This window comes from Chiloscyllium punctatum, chromosome 7 (assembly GCF_047496795.1).
Source record: "Chiloscyllium punctatum isolate Juve2018m chromosome 7, sChiPun1.3, whole genome shotgun sequence".
In the NCBI taxonomy this organism is placed as follows: Eukaryota; Metazoa; Chordata; class Chondrichthyes; order Orectolobiformes; family Hemiscylliidae; genus Chiloscyllium; species Chiloscyllium punctatum.
Genome location: NC_092745.1, coordinates 36561025 through 36579191, shown reverse-complemented (window position 1 = coordinate 36579191; position 18167 = coordinate 36561025). Strand labels below are relative to the sequence as shown.

The window sequence follows — 18167 nt, the reverse complement described above, 5'->3', positions numbered from 1 at the left end:
ACTTTGTAATAATTATGCTTGTGTAAACCTTGAAAGAGGCTGTAAAAAAGAATAAGCAATTAACATGTTTTAGAAGTTTTTTTTTAGAAACATAAAAAGCAAGAGTAATAGTAAACCCCTTGAGCCAGCTCTGTCATTCAGTATGATCATGGCTGATTATCCAACTCCATATCCTGGTCCCACTTTCTCCCCATACTATTTGATCTCTTTAGCCCTAAGAACTATATCTAATCCTTGAAAATATTCAATGTTTTGTCCTGAAATACAGTTTTTGACAGAGAATTTTGTTAGTTCAACACTATATGGATGAAGAAATTTCTTCTCCTCCTCAGTTCTGAATAGCCTAACCTATATCCTTTCGAACCACTGAAGTATCTCACTGGTCACTGGCTGCCACTCAGAAAATGGCCTGTTCATTGTAGCTCTTTGTTTCCTGTCTGTCAACTAGCTCTCTGTCTATGTCTATGTAAATACACTACTCCTGATCTCTCTCGTTATATGCTAATTTCTTTTGTGGAACCTTATAAAAAGCCTTCTGAAGTCCACCCACTGGTTACCCCTTATCAATTCTACTAGTCAGATCCTCAGAATTTCAATAGATTTGCCAAGTATGGTTCCCCTCTTTTAATCCAATCGGATTCTGTCCAATCGTGTCACTGTTCAGTAAGAAACTTGACTGTACTCCAATATAGCTTTTAAATGTATCTGTATTTTTTTAGAAATTCGATTACTTGTAAGTGGTAGACCCATGCAATATCAATGAATTAATGACCCTGAATTTGAATTGTGTTGTTTTCTGTTAATTCCTTTTCCTGCTGTGTTCAGCAGACTGTGCCAAATGATCACTCTTAAGTGTGAGTAACTTTGAAAATAATATATTTTTAAAATGACATCTCAAAATGCTGCTTAATTATTGTGAAAGGAGGATTTTGCATTCGATAATGTGCAGATAAAATTTGCTGCAAATTGGCCAGACTGAAGATTGCACCAAAATAGCAACTCTGCTCTCAAACTCTGAGCTTGACACTGACCACATCTATACTGACAGGACTTCACTTTGCTGTTCTTGGTCGCCAGCTTTATTTTGAAGTTCATTCCTATAATCATTCTTGAGCTTGCAATTGTTTCATTGAGGGGTACCAAATCTGAGAATAGACTCTAGTCTGATAGTGACATACATGTGTGTGTATTGGCATAAGTCTATGCCAGCTTCATTTCTGAAGCCTGTGCTTGAGATTCCTGTTCAAGGGCTTACACCTGAAATGTTGACTGTCCTGCTCCTTGGATGCTGCCTGACTTGCTGTGCTTTTCCAGCACCACATTTTTCAACTCTGACCTCCAGCATTTGCTGTCCTCACTTTCTCCTTTTGAGCAGATTAAATCAAGAATAATTTTTGTTGATCAAAGTGCAATAGGAACCAATCCATGAAATTCAGATATCTCATGTTCACCTTAACTATATGAAGGCTAGCAAGTTATCAAATTATTGTAAGTAATTGAAGCTATACTGACAAACTCATGCAGTATCAGTGATTTAGTAACCCTGAATTACGTAGATTACTGAAGGAGGCATTTTTGCACCTGTCTTCCCCATCTCCTCTCGTAATTTGCTGTTCTTTTCAAAATGCACGTAATGTCCTCTCAACCATTGTTAGATTACATCAAACTGTGCCATGAGGTGGGACCAATTGGGTCATTATACATCCTTCCAAATTCTACTTTACTTCTGCTTTGCCTGAATATTATATTTTGCGAGAGAAAAATCATTGATCAGAAAGATTAATACTGCCTGATCTTTTGAGTGTTTCCAGCTGCAGTATTTGTTTTGCACTCAGCTATTTGTTGTTTTCACTTGTTTCTTTGTGAAAGATTACAAAATTTACTTGGTCGAATGAATTTATGATTTCCTTTATCAATGTTGGGAGAAAAAAGTCAGCGTTTCAAGTGCTGGTAAAGTAAAATAAACTGACAATCAGTGGAAAGTGTTTAGAGGGGTATGGACCAAATGCTGGCAAATAGGATAAGATTAATTTAGAATATCTGGTCAGCATGGGCAAGTTGGACCGAAGGGTCTGTTTGTGTGTTGTACAACTGTGACTTTATTCTCTCAATTACTCAAGAAGCTGAATACTTCGAGGAGGAAAAGTAGGATTGATGCATAGAATGCACCTGAGATGATGATTGGGGTATATCAAACTCACATTATTTCATTACCTTTTCCTCTGGGGTCTTCAATGACCAAACTTTTTTGTTATCGGAATAACTATATATATCATGTGACTAGTTTTGCACAAAATATTAGTATCTAATGAACTATTAATAAGTGTTCATTTTAAATTTTAGGAAGCTTGATTGTTAAGCGAGAAGAGTTTAGGGCTTTAGTCCCACCAAATCATTGTTCCATAAACAAGCTTTTTATCTGTTCTGGACATTGAAGATACTAAAGTCAGTTCTGAAGGAAAAAATCTTCATTGGTAATGTTACCACGTATGAGGCATAACTGCTTCTGGTCACTCTTGAGGCTGTAAAGGCTAGGTCAAAGTTAGAAACATAATTTGGATTGAATGTGCTCATGGGGAAGCTTGCAGGATCTGTGCAGGAAGAGAGTGTTTCAGAGTGTGTGCAAGAAAACTGAACATTGTTATTTCTTCATAAGAGTGTGGGCCTGACTGGAGCAGCAATGAAGCTAGTATTGTTTTTGAATTTCGGAGCTTGCCAAATTATTGATGCTAAATGTAGGTAACATTATCAAAGCACGTTTCTCACACACCAGCTAGGAACTTGGTCCCAGTATTGTCAGTATATCCATTCCTGTGGATATAAGGTTTTTTAAATGTGAGCACTCCATTTAACTATTTGAGTTAATCACTGGAGTATTCAAGTCCTCCTGGATTCTTGATTTTAAATTACTCAATGTGATTTTTTTTCTCCCCTGAATTTACCAAGCACTGGACAGTTCTGGAATATCCCAAATATTTACAATAGGTGTATTTACACTACTGAAGACAACCTGGCAGGTTTGAATATCATTCTAGTCAAAAACAATATATGAATAACTTTATGAATTACTTGCTGTTCACCAGCATAGCAAGCCAAGTATTATTGAAATACCAGATTGTCTCTTGAGGTTTCCCAAACCTTAACAGTGCATTTGAGAGATGTTCACTATCACCATCTGGGACAATCTCCCATACTACTGCTAGAATTTGGAAAGCGTGCACACTGCCCTTCAAAAAAACATCTGCTGTCGCAAGCTTCACTCTTATTGCATACATTTATTGTCTTATTCTTTAATGTGATAAATGATTTTACAAACATTTTACAAAATTCTTTAAATCCTGAAGAAATGTGATGCCAGCCCTTTGTAGAAGTGAATGGAAAGTGTGGCATTTGCACAACCTGTGAATGTATCAGACCTAACTGAACCTTTAGCAAGATGTGGGATGTGTCCCACAAACGTTTTTGAAAAAGCAAAGCTTATGCTTTGAGATTTAAGTGTTCAGTTAGGTAAGATTTTAAGGAAAAACCCAAAAATTGAGAGTTTATTTTCAGCTCCTTTAAAGAGATATGCTGTAGGCCTTCAATTTTGTGACATGTGATCATTCTTTGATGAAGGTGGCTGTGTCCAAAACTGCAGGATGTTGTGCTGAAGTGTCTAATTGTGTGGGTGAGCTTTATTACCAGTGTAACTTGGTTAATTTTGAGATGGAATGATACTTTAAATTAAATTTTGTTTTTAAATGGAGGTGTCCTTGTGTAACTAGTGTAAAAAATATGCTCGTGTTTACAATGCATCTTTCACTTTTACAGATTAGTATTGATGTTTTGTAAATTAAAATTCAACATAGAAAACAGTGTGAAGAGAAAAAACATTCTAAGTTTCAAGTCCAGTGACCTTTTGTCCATTCAGATGAAGAGTTGGTGAACTTGAAACATAACTTTTCTTTCTCTCCACAGATGCTGTCAGAACTGCTGAGTTTCTCCAGCACTTACTTTGGTTCAGATGTCCAGCATCCTATATTCTTTGTTTTGTTACAGATCCTAATAATTTAGCTTCGGGAGCGAGAGGCAGCAACTGTGATAAACTAGGATAAAAATCTGCCACCATGGCAAAAGAAACACATAATTCATTATACTTTGCAAAACAATGCACTGTAAATAGGAAATGCAATTGAGCTAAATGCAAGAAGGCATACCATCTGCCTTGTCATCTCAAATTTCTTTCTAAACTTTGAGGACCAGGCTATCAGAATTTTGTTTGCTCGCTTCCTTTGAGATCACAGCCCACAAATGTCCCAGTTCCAATCCCTGGGCCGGGCCAGGTTACCAATTGCAGTGGGGTGGGGAGCTCTGTGTCAAACTGAAGTTTGTTTTTTAAGAGCAGCATTGCAGATTGAAGTTGATGGTTTTGACTAATATTGCATCAGCAAATTTGGAGGAAATCCTTCTGAATGTATTGATTAACTGCACTGAGCCTATTTACATGCAGTAATGCTGCAATGTTCTAGGATGTGTGAGGTGTACAAGGAGACCTTGCCCTGAATTTTGTTTGTGTTGTGCAACTATAACCCAAATAGTGTTGAATTTAAAAAGTAAGAATTATACATTTTGAGCTGCAGGTTAATGTCTGATTTTAGAAATGAATATTGGGGCGCTAGCTGACACTTTCTTTCTCTCTTCCCCCATCCTGCTTGCATGTCCATCAGGTTCCTCACTAAACGGGAGCAGAAACTGATGCATCGACGACGGCATGCAGAGGAGCTGCTGGAGTGGAAGCGGCGGCTCGATGCTGAGGAAGCTGCGATCCGGCGAATGGAAAAACAGGCTCTGGCTGCTTGGGACAGGGAACTCAAACCAAAAATGGCAAAGAGAGAGGCAAGTGAGAAGATTCCCGAATCGAAAGGTAATGTTAGCCTCTGTTTCCTGTTTGTTTGTTTTCTCTTCGAGACAGGAATGCATTTATTGTGGTTCTGACCACTTTCAAGTGCACTTTGGTATCACTGATTGTCATGGGACGTGTGAGGTGATGTATTGATATGTAAATGTCATCAGTCTGGATTAATGCAGAAGAAGCAAGGTGTAAACCTGGCCTTTTACTTTGCCTGTCTCATTCATTCAAGGAAATCACATTTCCCAAGCATCTGCTGTCATCCATTTAATCAGCATAGCTCAGATGTTGGAATTATCATCTTTCTCAATGGTACCTTGACATGATAGCCCAGTGTAGTTTCCCACTCACCCTCTTGGGTGAGGCTAAAGTTCCAGATTTTAATTCCTTTCACTGCTGGTGGTTGCGTATCACTTGCAGAGTTGAGAAGCAACAAAAGTTGTAATCAGTGTGAGAGCTTGGACGTTGTTTACACAAGGCTATGTGGTCAGTTTGTTAACACGGAAAAATCAAATTTTCTTTGCAATATTGATAATTAATTTCAATCCTCACCATTAGTAGTAGCATGAAACTGTAACTCCAGTACTGCACAGAATGTTGTATCGAACTAGATTAGATTACTTAATGTGGAAACAGGCCCTTGGGCCCAACAAGTCCACACTGACCCTCCGAAGACCAACTCACCCATTCCCCTACATTTACCTCTTCACCTAACACTATGGCATGGCCAATTCACCTAACCTGCACATCTTTAGACTGTGGGAGGAAATCGGAGCACCCGGAGGAAACCCACGCAGGCATGGGGAGAATGTGTAAACTCCACACAGTTAGTTGCCCGAGGCGGGATTTGAACCCGGGTCTCTGGCGCACTTTGACTATCAGCAGATATGTCTGCTAGTATCTGAATTAGCACAAGGTGACCTGTGACCTGTGCAGACTTAACTTTCTCTGGTTAACTGTTTCTAACCTACTCCCATTATGATATTGTTACATGCATCTGAAATAAAGAACATATTGAAAGGAGAGCGGTCTTGTAAGACAGACATACTGAATTGTGCACCTCACTTTAAGCACTGTTAACCCATTGCAGAATAAATGTTCTAAGTATTGGTATTTTCTCTAGACACAGGCAGTGAGGAAGAATGTCCTGCGCCATCTTGCTCCCAGCCCCACAGTGACAGTTCAATTCCTGAGGAAGTTAGATGTTCACCTGCTCAGACTCTGGAATCACCATCAGTAGCCCTTCAGATGGCCACCAGTCCTGACCATAGTATTTTCACAGATGATGCTTATTCCCAGGATTTTGAATCTGTCGCAACACACAGTAAACAGGTAAGAGATACTTTGCAGGATTTTTTCCTACAAAAACTGTTTCTAATTAGTAAGGAATGTCATATACAAGGCTGCAGAGAATAGAAAGTTCTTGGCTTCATTTAAAATCAATCCCAGGTTAGCTGGTCATAGTAGTAGCAGGGGTTTTGCAGTTAACCTCCGTATCTCAACGTTAGAACAGGGTGGACAATTACAGGTATTCAGTGTTGATCCTGCTCCTGATAACTATCTTGATGCTCCTCCTGAGGAATATCTTTGTATCTGTATCATAGATCTGAGGCCTACTATTCAGGCTTCACAAAGGCTGTGTGGGCAAGGTGCCACTGTGTACTCCAAATGCTCATGGAGCTCTGACTTGACAAAATTGAACACCTCTGTATATGTGGGAAGGAAAATGTAAATTGTATTTTCTTGACAACTCTTGACTCCATTCATCCTTGGATCTTAAAAGAGTTGAAAGATTGGAGGCTGAGGGGTGACTTTATAGAGATTTATAAAATCATGGGGGACATGGACAGGATAAATAGACAAAGTCTTTTCCCTGGGCTGGGGCCATCCAGAACTAAAGGGCATAGATGGTGAGAGGGGAAAGATATAAAAGAGACCTAAGGGGTAAGTTTTTCACAGAGGGTGGTACAAGAGCTGCCAGAGGGAGTGGTGGAGGCTGGTACAACTACAACATTAAAAGACATCTGAATGGGTATATGAATAGGAAGGGTTTGGAGTGATATGGGCTGGAGCTGGCAGGTGGGACTAGATTGTGTTGAGATATCTGGTCAGCATGGACGAGTTGGACCGAAGGGTCTGTTTCCATGCTGTACATCTCTGACTCTATGAAATAGTATGGAGCTTGAGTGGGCTTGTGCCAAGAGAATGCATTTTAAGCAAAGACAATACTGATGTGATTATTACTGACCAGATTTGATCTGCATAGGGAAATCTTACGCTCTTCAAACATAATTATTGGATCATCTATTTCCAAATCCTCAACATGGGCTTGGCAGGGAATGGAATTCTGAGGGGGATTGGGAAATGTGGGTAGGAGGGAATGGGCAATAAGAGTGAAAGAGATCTGGGGGAAAAATTGGGCATTGTTTGGGAATAAAATTTCTTTAGAGGGAATGGGAAACATGGGAATCGGAAGGAATGAGACTTCTGAGAGGGAATTTGAAACTGGAGTGGCCGAGAATGGATGTTCTGAGAGGAAATAGGAAACAAGATGGGGAGAGAATGGGATAGAGTGTGGGGAGGGGATTGGGAGATCTGAGAATGAATGGAAAATATAGGTGTGGGAGGAGATGGGAATTTGCGTGGGAATGGAAAACATGGGGGTTGGGATGAAATGGAAATTCTGAGAGGGAATTGGAAACAGGAGTCGTAGGGAATGGGAAAGAATAGGATTTTTGTGAAAGCATGGGAAGTGTGTGCGCGGACTCAGTGGATTAGCAATGGGAAATGCAGGTACATAGTTGGGGGAGGGGGCTCTGAGTGAGCTGGTCCTCGGAGGGTTGATGTGGACTCAAAAGGCCAAATGACCTGCTTTGACACTTTACAGAATCTCCGATTATCTGTCTTTGCCCCACCTCCATTCTTCCACTGCAGAAACCTCTTACTTCCAGACTTGACGATTGTATTATACTACTTGTTCTATTCCAGAAAGCCGGTTGGTGAAGGATAATACCAGAACCAGTCTTTGCACCATTTAAATTAATTTACATGATTATATATTGCAGGCAAGCTATTTGTATTCCATTAATTACAGTCTTGGAGAACTTCAATTTTAATTGCTCCATTAATGGAAAAGCCTTCAGTTACTAAGACAGTGACCTCTTTAATTCCCTCCCTGAACTTTACTTCTGTCTATGTCACTTTCCTCCTTCAAGACACTCGAACTGTATGATAGATTTCACATCTGCCCTTGGATCTCTTTGAGGCTCAGTATCATGTTTTATCCTATTTCTGTGAAGCTACTTGGTTTGTTTTATCATATGAAAGATTTGTTGTAAATGCAAGTTTTTAAAGATAAAACAGGAAGAAAACAGGTAAATGTGAAATAAAGCGTCAGAGCAGATTTCAAAAGTGATGACTATGCTTAAAAAAAGCTCAACTTTCAGATGTGGAGATATGATGGGTGTGTACATGCACTTTTTAAAAAAAAAATGACAAGGTATCATGCATGAGATTAATTGGCATGGAATTAAGGCAGGGATAGCAAACGGGATTTAAACAGATAGAAGGGTGGAAATATAGAAAAGGACTTGGGGAAGTTCCAGAGTGGTTCAAGTAAGTCGTGGTTTCTGGGTTTGCTTCTGGGTGCAGTTTTTTTCTGATATTCGTTTAATAATTTGATTATGTGCCAAGAGCATGTGGTGTTGAAAACCAAAATATTGTAAAATAAGAATGGTTAATGTTTTGAAAAAGTTAAGGAAGCTGTGAGGGGTTTTGAGAAGAAGCAGAAATGGTTTGAAGATGACAGGTGGAATTGTGTTGGTGGGTGTGTGTGTGGCAGTGTATTTTTTAATTTTAGATTAAACGTACCAGCAGCAATTGTAATTTGAGTGGGAGCAGGCCTGGTGCTATGAAGGACGATGATTTGTAAAAGCAGGTTCATAGTGCAATAAAGGCTTTACCTTAAAAGCTGTGATTTTAATGATGGAGCGAATAGAGTTCTAGAACTTAGGAAGAGAGATTGTTCAACCTTCCCATAATTCTAGATGGCCTAGTAGTGGTGTCATTAATCCACCTAATCGCACATCTGTGGGCTGTGGGAGGAGGCTGGAGCCCCGAGGGGAAGCCCATGCAGACACAGGGAAAATGTGCAAACTCCACACACAGTTCCTGAGAGTGGAATTGAACCCAGATCCCTGGTGCTGAAGTGGCAGTGCTAACCACTGAGCCACCGTGACACCATGGGGGCTGACAATCAATCTCCTGGCTTATCCCACCTTCTTCCTTTTTCATAAACTTGGAAAATAATGTCCGACTGAAACTAATGTTTGCTTTCTTCTCTGGTTTTTCAGTCTCCTTCGTCAAAAGTGACTGAGGGTACATCGAAGCAAGATGGCCAGAAAATCAGCACCAGCATCCGTGTGCATGACAGACCTACTCTAAAATCCCGACAAGCATCTGGCAGCTGGTCTGATGAATCTGTTTCTGTGACACAGTCAGGTAGGAAATTTCGATCATTACCAAGATTCAGAGGTTCTTCAAGTTATTTGATGTGCTTCAAAACTCAACATGATGTGCATTTTTTAAAAATGTTGCATGGCCGAGAGTATAGCACAACACCGAGGGATGGTGATTCTTGAGCCTTTGTCTTGTGTGAAAGTGAAAATAACACCTGATATGCTGTAGGATTCAGTAAGGGAATTTTGTTTAATTCACTTGTGGGATGTGGGCATTGCTGGGTGGCTAGTATTTATTGCCCATCCATAATTGCCCATCCATAATTGCCCATCCAGAGAGCAGTTAAGAGTCAACCACATTGCTGGGGGTCTGGAATCACATGGAGACCAGACCAGGTAAGGATGGCACTTTACTTCCCTAAAGAACGTGAGTGAACCAGATGGGTTTTTCTGACATTCGACAATGGATTCATGGTTATCATTAGACTTTTAATTCCAGGTTTTTTTTTATTTTATTGTATTCCACCATCTTGCGTGGTGGGATGATGACATGAGTTCTGTCACAGGAGATTTTCCCTCTAGTTTTGATTATTACTGTATTGTCACTGTAATTGAGGCTGACAGCCCAGAGTTAAGTCAGCATCGGTGTGATAGATTGTCTGTTAACATCTCGTTCTCTCAGTTTCCTTTGGAATCTCTGAAGTTGAAACAGTAAGAGCTAAATGCCTGTGCAAGTTTGATTTCATTGGTCTGTAATTTCGGTCATGTTACACCTGTCTCAATTGGAGAAAGAATGCCACCAGCTTTTCAGAAAAAAATTGCACACCACTTAAGTATTCAAGAAAGAAAAGTCAACTCCAACAGGTTTCCCTGTTTCTGACTCTCCAGCTGTATCCTTTGCCACACCAGCCTCCCATTTCCCACATCTCAGTAGCCTGTTCCAGCCTCGAGTGAACCCAGCATTTACTGAAACCTGTCTCTGTAAAGTTACATGTCTCCTGCCTCATCATCCACAAATCTCAGCCAGAGGCTTGACCATTCCATCCTCTTCTGGTCAGATTTTTATCGTTATACTCCATAAAGGTCTGCTGCCTGTATTCTGGAATGAGCTATTATTGTGAAAATTATCAGACTCTCCTTACTTGACTTTTGCCTCCAAATCTTTCAACATCTCCAATCTAATTTTCGCATTTTTGAAAGCCCTTCATTATGAATCCTTGTCTCTCTTTGTGACTTTTAGTCTAACATGGTCCTCCAACCTCTTGTGATCTTAATTTCTCGGATTGTTGCATCCCTTCCAGAGTTATAGTAGCCAGATTCCAGGATTTCCTTCCAAATCCCATTCCTCTTCTGTCCTTGAAATGCACATCTTTTGCAAACTTTTAGTCTCTAGCTTCTCATTTGGCCTTTTCCTCAATATGGTTCAAACCATAATAATTGCATCATGCTCACTGTCACTGACTGCCCAGATAGTTCTGCTGTGTGATCGGCCGGTGTGTACGGTGATACTGCAGGTCTGAGGAGTCGATGTGTTTGGTGACACTGTGGCCCCCAAGTGGTCAGCGTGTCCATTGCGCGAGGCTTTGTCAGTGGTACAGCAGGTTTGATTAAAGTTGTTGAACAGGTTGTGAGAAGTGTCACCAAGAGTTATGCAGGTTTGCATATGTCTCTTATCCGCTAATGTTAGTGTCCAAATTGAGTTTGATTGCAATGAGACCTATTAACATCCACTGGATGGATCTTCTACAGAAAATACGTCAGACCAGAGCGATATTGAGATCAGGATCCGTGCACTGAAGGACGAACTTAAGAAGCGCAAGTCCATTGTGGACAAGCTGAAGAGAGAGCAGAAGAAACGTCAACAGGAGCGGTTGAAAGCCCAGGAGGCCAGCCTCATCAAACAGCTCGAGGTGAGATTGAACCCTCCACTGCCCTGCAGGTTTCAGCTGGGGATGGTTGGAACATGAGACCTTGCAGAGGTTGAGTTCAGAGCATTTCACATGTTTCATACTGTGTTCTCAAAACCAAATCAGGATCCATCTCCTTTAACGAAAAATTGTTGGGGGCTGTTGACTTTTATTCTTGCCATCTTAAGGAAAATGGTCGAGCAGGATTGCTTTTTCTGATTGTTTGTTTGTTTGTTTGTTTGTTTGTTTGTTTGTTTGTTTCTCTGCCATTAATAAGAGTTCCTTTATTCTTCCAAATGTTCATTCAAACTTTTTTCCCCCAAATTCCCCATCATATCCTCATCTAATCTGACTTTCAAGAGCTTCCTTTTTCCAATGGTGTCTTGGGTATTCTGTCCTTATACTTTCTTCTTCCTGACCAACGTCCCAGTATTCTTCATTAAAACAGTTTTGGGGCCTCTTGCTTGTTAAATGTTGCATATATAGGTTGGTATAATGTTGAATGGTGTGTCCAAGTGTTTGAGGGGGAAATCTGAAACAAACAAACTTGTTTTGATCATGTTCAACCAACTGGGCTTTTTGTTATCCCCATTTATCTTTCTTGTGGTTAATTTGGCTTTGCAAATCGCTAAAATTAGATTTGTTCATTCAGAAAAGAATTTGTGGTTTGTCTTGTGCAGTTGGCAAAAGTGTCATGTGTACTTCTTTAAATCCCAATGTTTGATTTCACCTTCTCCATGTTTCTTTCAGTCCTATGATGAGTTTATTAAGAAGACCGAAGCTGAACTCAGTAAAGATCTTGATAGTGCCAGCTCAAGTTCAACCAAACCGCAGATTAAAACACTGTATTCCACTGCTACTGAGAAGCCGAAGATTAAACCGCTCTCTCTGCAGAGGTACTTTCAGTAATGGATATTAATTGTGCAACGTTTATGAAGGGATGCCTCTTGTATTTCTCTTTTATACCCTACTGGGACCCCTTTTGTCCAAATTACTTGCTGATTAAATGGTTCATTAGTTAAGGAGACCAGTACATTTGCAGAGCCTTTACAGCAGAGAAACGAGCCTTTTGGCCGAACAGACTAATGCAGTTATTTAGTCTTTATGCGAGTCTACTCCCACTTTGTCTCATCCCATCAGTGCATCCTTCTGTATGTTTCTCCCAGAGGTACTTATCCAATTTCCCCTTAAACATATTCATGCTATTCAACTTAAGCATGCCTGGTACTAGCAAGTTCCATGTTGTCATCTTTCTCAGGGAAGAATGGTTTGTTTTGAATTTCTGAATTGATTCATTAATGTTAACTTCCTATTCAAGTCAGCCTCACAAGTGAAAACATTTCTCCCTCCATGCAGTTCAAGCACCTTCATTTTTAAAGTTCTTTATTAAATCTAGTTTTTAAAGTTGTCTAACCAATCGCTAGCTTATACAATTAATGGTAGGGCCCTATTGAACAAAGAGACCTGGATGCAGGTGCATAGTTCCTGAAAGTGGAGTTGCATGTAGAAAGGTGGTGAAGAAGGCATTTGGCATGCTTGCCTTCATTGGTCAGACATTGACTGTAGGGGTTGAGGTGTTACATTGCGGCTGTAGAGGGGTCTGTTTCCATGCTGTATATCTCTGACATTGGTGAGGCTACTTAATGTACAGCACAGAAACAGACCCTTCAGTGCAACTCATCCAGGCCAACCAGATATCTCAACCCAATCTAGTCCCACCTGCCAGCAACCGGCCCATATCCCTCCAAACCCTTCCTATTCATATATACATCCAGACGCCTTTTAAATGTTGCAATTGTACTAACGTCAACCACTCCCTCTGGCAGCTCATTCCATGCACGTACTACCCTCTGCATCAAAACGTTGCCTCTTAGGTCTCTTTTATATTTTTCCCCTCTCGCCCTAAACTATGCCTTCTAGTTCTGGACTCCCCCCGCGCCCCCATGATCTTATAAACCTCTTTGAGGTCGCCCCTCTGCTTCCAATGCTCCAGGGAAAACAGCCCTAGCCTATTCAACCTCTCCCTATAGCTCAAATCCTCCAACCCTGGCAACATCCTTGTAAATCTTTTCTGAACCCTTTCGAGTTTCACAACATCTTTCTGATAGGAAGGAGACCAGAATTGCATGCAATATTCCCACAGTGGCCTAACCAGTGCTCTGTACAGCCACAGGTCACAGGCCTCCAGTCTGAAAAACAGCCCTCCACCACCACCCTGTACTCAATACTGGATTAGTGGTGCTGGAAGAGCACAGCAGTTCAGGCAGCATCCAAAGAGCAGCGAAATCGACGTTTCGGGCAAAAGCCCTTGATCAGGATGGGCTTTTGCCCAAAACGTCGATTTCGCTGCTCTTTGGATGCTGCCTGAACTACTGTGCTCTTCCAGCACCACTAATCCAGTATTTGGTTTTCAGCATCTGCAGTCATTGTTTTTACCTTCCTGTACTCAATACTCTGACCAATAACAGAAAGCATACCTAACGCCGCCTTCACTATCCTATCTACCTGCGACTCTACTTTCAAGGAGCTATGAACCTGCACTCCAAGGTCTCTTTGTTCAGCAACACTCCCTAGGACCTTACCATTAAGTGTATAAATCCTGCTAAGATTTGCTTTCCCAAAATGCAGCACCCCGCATTTATCTGAATTAAACTCCATCTGCCATTTCTCAGCCCGTTGGCCTATCTGATCAAAATCCCATTGTAATCTGAGGTAACCTACTTCGCAGTCCATTACATCTCCAATTCTGGTGTCATCTGCAAACTTACTAACTATACAGCTTATGCTCACATCCAAATCATTTATATAAAATGATGAAAAGTAGTGGACCCAGCACCGATTCTTGTGGCACTCCACAGGTCACAGGCCTCCAGTCTGAAAAACAGCCCTCCACCACCACCCTCTGTCTTCTGTCTTTGAGCCAGTTCTATATCCAAATGGCTAGCTCTCCCTGTATTCCATGAGATCTAACCTTGCTAACCAGTCTCCCAATGGGGAACCTTGTTGAACACCTTACTGAAATCCATAGATCACATCTACTGCTCTGCCTTCTTCAATCTTCTTTGTTACTTCTTTTAAAAAGTCAATCAAGTTTGTGAGACATGATTTCTTACGCACAAAGCCATGGTGACTATCCCGAATCAGTCCTTGCCTTTCCAAATACATGTACCTCCTGTCCCTGAGGATCCTTTCCAACACCTTGCCCACCACCAAGATCAGGCTCACTGGTCTATAGTTCTCTGGCTTGTCCTTACCCCCTTTCTTAAACATTGGCACCACGTTAGTCAACCTCCAGTCTTCCGGCACCTCACCTGTTACTCTCGATGATACAAGTATCTCAGTAAGAGGCCTAGCAATCGCTTCTCTAGCTTCCCACAGAGTTCTAAGGTACACCTGATCAGGTCCTAGGGAACTATCCATATTTATGCATTTCAAGACATTCAGCACTACTTCCTCTGTAATATGGGCATATTTTAAGATGTCAGCATCTATTTTCCTACATCCTACATCTTCCATGTCCTTTCCCACAGTAAACACTGATGCAAAATATTCATTTAGTATCTTCCCCCATCTCCTGAGGCTCCATACAAAGGCCATCTTGCTGATCTTTGAGGGACCCTATTTTCTCCCTAGTTACCCTTTTGGATTCTCCTTAACTGTCTTTGCCAAAGCTATCTCATGTCCCCTTTTTGCCCTCCTGATTTTTCTCAAGTATATTCCTATAGCCTTTACACTCTTCTAAAGATTCACTCGATCTATCCTATTTATACCTGACATATGCTTCCTCCTTTTTCTTAACCAAACCCTCAATTTCTCTCGTCCTGCAGCATTCTCCATACTTACCATCCTTTCACCCTAACAGGAATATACTTTACTGGACTCTCGTTTTCTCATTTCTGAAGGCTTCCCATTTTCCAGCCGTCCCTTTACTTGTGAGCATCTGCCCCCAATCAGCTTTTGAAAGTTCTTGTCTAATACCGTCAAAATTGGCCTTCAATTTAGAACTTCACCTTTTAGATCTGGTCTATCCTTTTCCATCACTATTTTAAAGCTGACAGAATTATGATCACTGGCCCCAAAGTGCTCCCCCACTAACACCTCAGTCACCTGCCCTGCCTTGTAGAATACTGCATACAGTTCTGGTCACTTTTCTATAGGAAGAATGTTAAACTTGAGAGATTGCAGAAAAGATTTACAAGGATGTTGCCGGGGCAGAGTTGTAGGGAGAGGCTGAATAGGTTGCAGCATTTTTCCCGTGGAGCATCGGAGGTTAAAGGGTTTTCGTAGAGGTTTATAAAATCATGAGGGGCATTGATAGGGTGAATAGCCAAGATCTTTTTCCCAAAACAGATGAGTCCAAAACTAGAAGGCATAGGTTTAAGGTGAGAGGGGAAGATTTTAAAAAGAGCCTGAGGTGTAACCTTTTCAGGCAGAGGGTGCAGCATACATGGAATGATGATGGAGAAGGGTACATTTACAATTTTTTTAACTTTTAAAAGGCATTGGGGTGAGTACATGAATAGGAAGGGTTGCGAAGGATATGGGCCAAATGCTGGCAAACTGGGACTAGGTCACATTGGGATATCTGTTTGGTGCGGATGAGTTGGTTCTGTTGTATAACTGACTCTATGACCCCATACCTTTTGACCCCCATGAGATAAAAATATGTCATGGCCAGACTGTCTTTTCTTTTTAAAAATGCATTTGTAATGAAGTCGATCTGTTTATTCTTTATATGAAAAAGAAAGAGAATGGATTGTTATTTTTGAAGAGAAAATGATGGCTGAAGGTTGCGTTTGATATAAAACCTGTACACTTGCTGCTGCAGAATATTATATATTATAATCAGTTCAGTCGGGTGGGTTTTTGAGATCTGCCTTAAAGCAGTCTAGTGGGTGAAAGATTTCTACAAAGTATTGAGTATTGTTGGAATGGAGGCCATATATATTGTGATCCTACCCCCATGCTGTAATTGTTCAAACAATGAAACTGAGAAAATCACTGCCCATTCATATTCAATCCCCTTTTATGCATGAAATGTGACCTTTGTTTTGCCTCCCACTTTCTTATCTCTATCTACCAGTGTTGTCTGAAGAACTTCTTGCTCCAGCTTGGCAACCCAGTTACATATACATTGAGTACTGTTCTGTGGTCACCTTCAGTGTCAAAGAACCTGCATGCCATGTTGTCAATTGGTAGTCTCACCTTGGAATGTAGGAGTGAGAGCCATTCAAGCAACTTGATGTTGACTCCATTCCTTTTATACAGTCTGTACTAAGCCCAGTACCTTTTTTAATCACCTTCCATCAGTTTGTGCTAAGTGCTACAGTTATATTCTTCTTCAGATGTTAGTCAGTGATTCATTTAAAATTTATAAGCTCCTGCTTTGGGCAGTCTGAACAATGTAACTTCTTGACACTAGTGCTCTAAAATCAATACATGCATATGTGGAAAATAAAAATTGCTACACTTTTTATAACTGACGAATGGTAAAGTTTTTAGCATTTTTGCATTTGTGTGGTATCATCAGGTCAGTACAGTAACTTATATTTTTTAATTTTATCATGGGTTAGAGTAAGAATTTTTTTGCTTCTCGAAGACTTTTTTGATAGCTGGCTGCCTTTTGTTGTTGTAATTCCTATAAGACAAATACAGAAAGCTGGTTTTGTAATTTAAAATATAACTAATACCTGCAAATAAATTGTATTATAATATGAAAATCAATTTATGAAGATTGTGGAAATTAAATTGTGCAACAAATTTTGCAATTCTGCCTGGGGTTATCACTCTTCAGTTGCCAGGTTTACCTATTGCAGACTGTACTGAAGGTTAGACAGAGATGGGGGAATATTGCTCATTGAAACTGATTAAGTTAGACTTCTACAGAGAAGGGTCTGGAAAGTGGCACTAGTTGGGTAGCTCTTTCGGCAGCCGGGTTGAATGGCCTCATTCTGTTATTGTAAAGTTCTGTTATTCTATAATTATGGATGCTACATCTCTCACCACTGTCCAGGAAGTTGGTGTCGGGATGTATTCGTTATGAAATTACAGCGCTGATTATTCTGCGTGTGCTGCGTGTTTTATGCTGCAAAGTTCCAACTTTATAAATCATTTTCCATTTTCCAGGACTGAATCTGCAAAGAGCTGGAAATCTCTTACTGAGAGTGAAATATCCAAAGCATCACTGGGCCCCATTACAAAGCAAGGTATGTATTTAACACCCCAAACAATAGGGCTTGTTTCTTTTAAACACCTATGATGTTACATTACTTCAGAATTGCAGAATTCCATGTTTACACGTAGTTTAATAAATTGACTTTGTTCAGCAGCAAACTATCAGCATTCAAACCGGAAGGTAACATAAATAGACTTTTTTATAATTCTGCAATTCCTCACTAACTGCTTCAGCTCAACCTGTTCTCTCTTGTAGCTGGATTTATTTAATTCAGACCACCATGAATTAAACCTTTTTATTTAAGAATCTAAATAACATTTATTTCAAAAAGACTTCTTCTTTCACTGAGAATGCATGTTTTTTAGAAAGGTATAAAAATTGCATTCTGAAGTGCTTTCATTGCAAGGTTACAGAAAGGAAGTTCATGCCCCACGTCAGAGACCTGTGCTTTGTGAATCAGACTGATGCACCAGCGCAGTGCCATGGGTGTGCTTTGCTGTTCAAGTGCTATCTTTTGCCAAAGATGCTGAACTTAGGCCCTGACTGCTCATCGGATAAATGCAAAGAATCTTTTTCTGCTTTTGGAAAACAAGCAGAGGGAGTTCCTGTGGGTATCTTGGCTAATATTCAGCCTTCAACCAACACCTAAAACAGATTATTTCATCTTTTGTTATTGCTACAACCATGCTGTTCAAAGTTGGTTTTGGAGCTTGTATTTCATCCACATACTTAAAATGCAT

At 40.4% G+C, this 18167-nt stretch overlaps 1 protein-coding gene across 5 annotated transcripts in view; it reads left to right on the top strand.

Annotated features, from left to right (window-relative positions):
* Positions 1-18167, top strand: part of cep350 (centrosomal protein 350) — a 166295-nt gene that overhangs the window by 131629 nt on the left and 16499 nt on the right. For all 5 annotated transcript variants that reach the window (XM_072573397.1, XM_072573399.1, XM_072573394.1 and 2 more), the window contains 6 exons: positions 4707-4903; positions 6012-6220; positions 9241-9388; positions 11095-11255; positions 12003-12148; positions 17379-17458. In XM_072573397.1, the coding sequence (XP_072429498.1) occupies positions 4707-4903; positions 6012-6220; positions 9241-9388; positions 11095-11255; positions 12003-12148; positions 17379-17458 (941 nt within the window). The remainder of the gene's footprint in view (positions 1-4706; positions 4904-6011; positions 6221-9240; positions 9389-11094; positions 11256-12002; positions 12149-17378; positions 17459-18167) is intronic.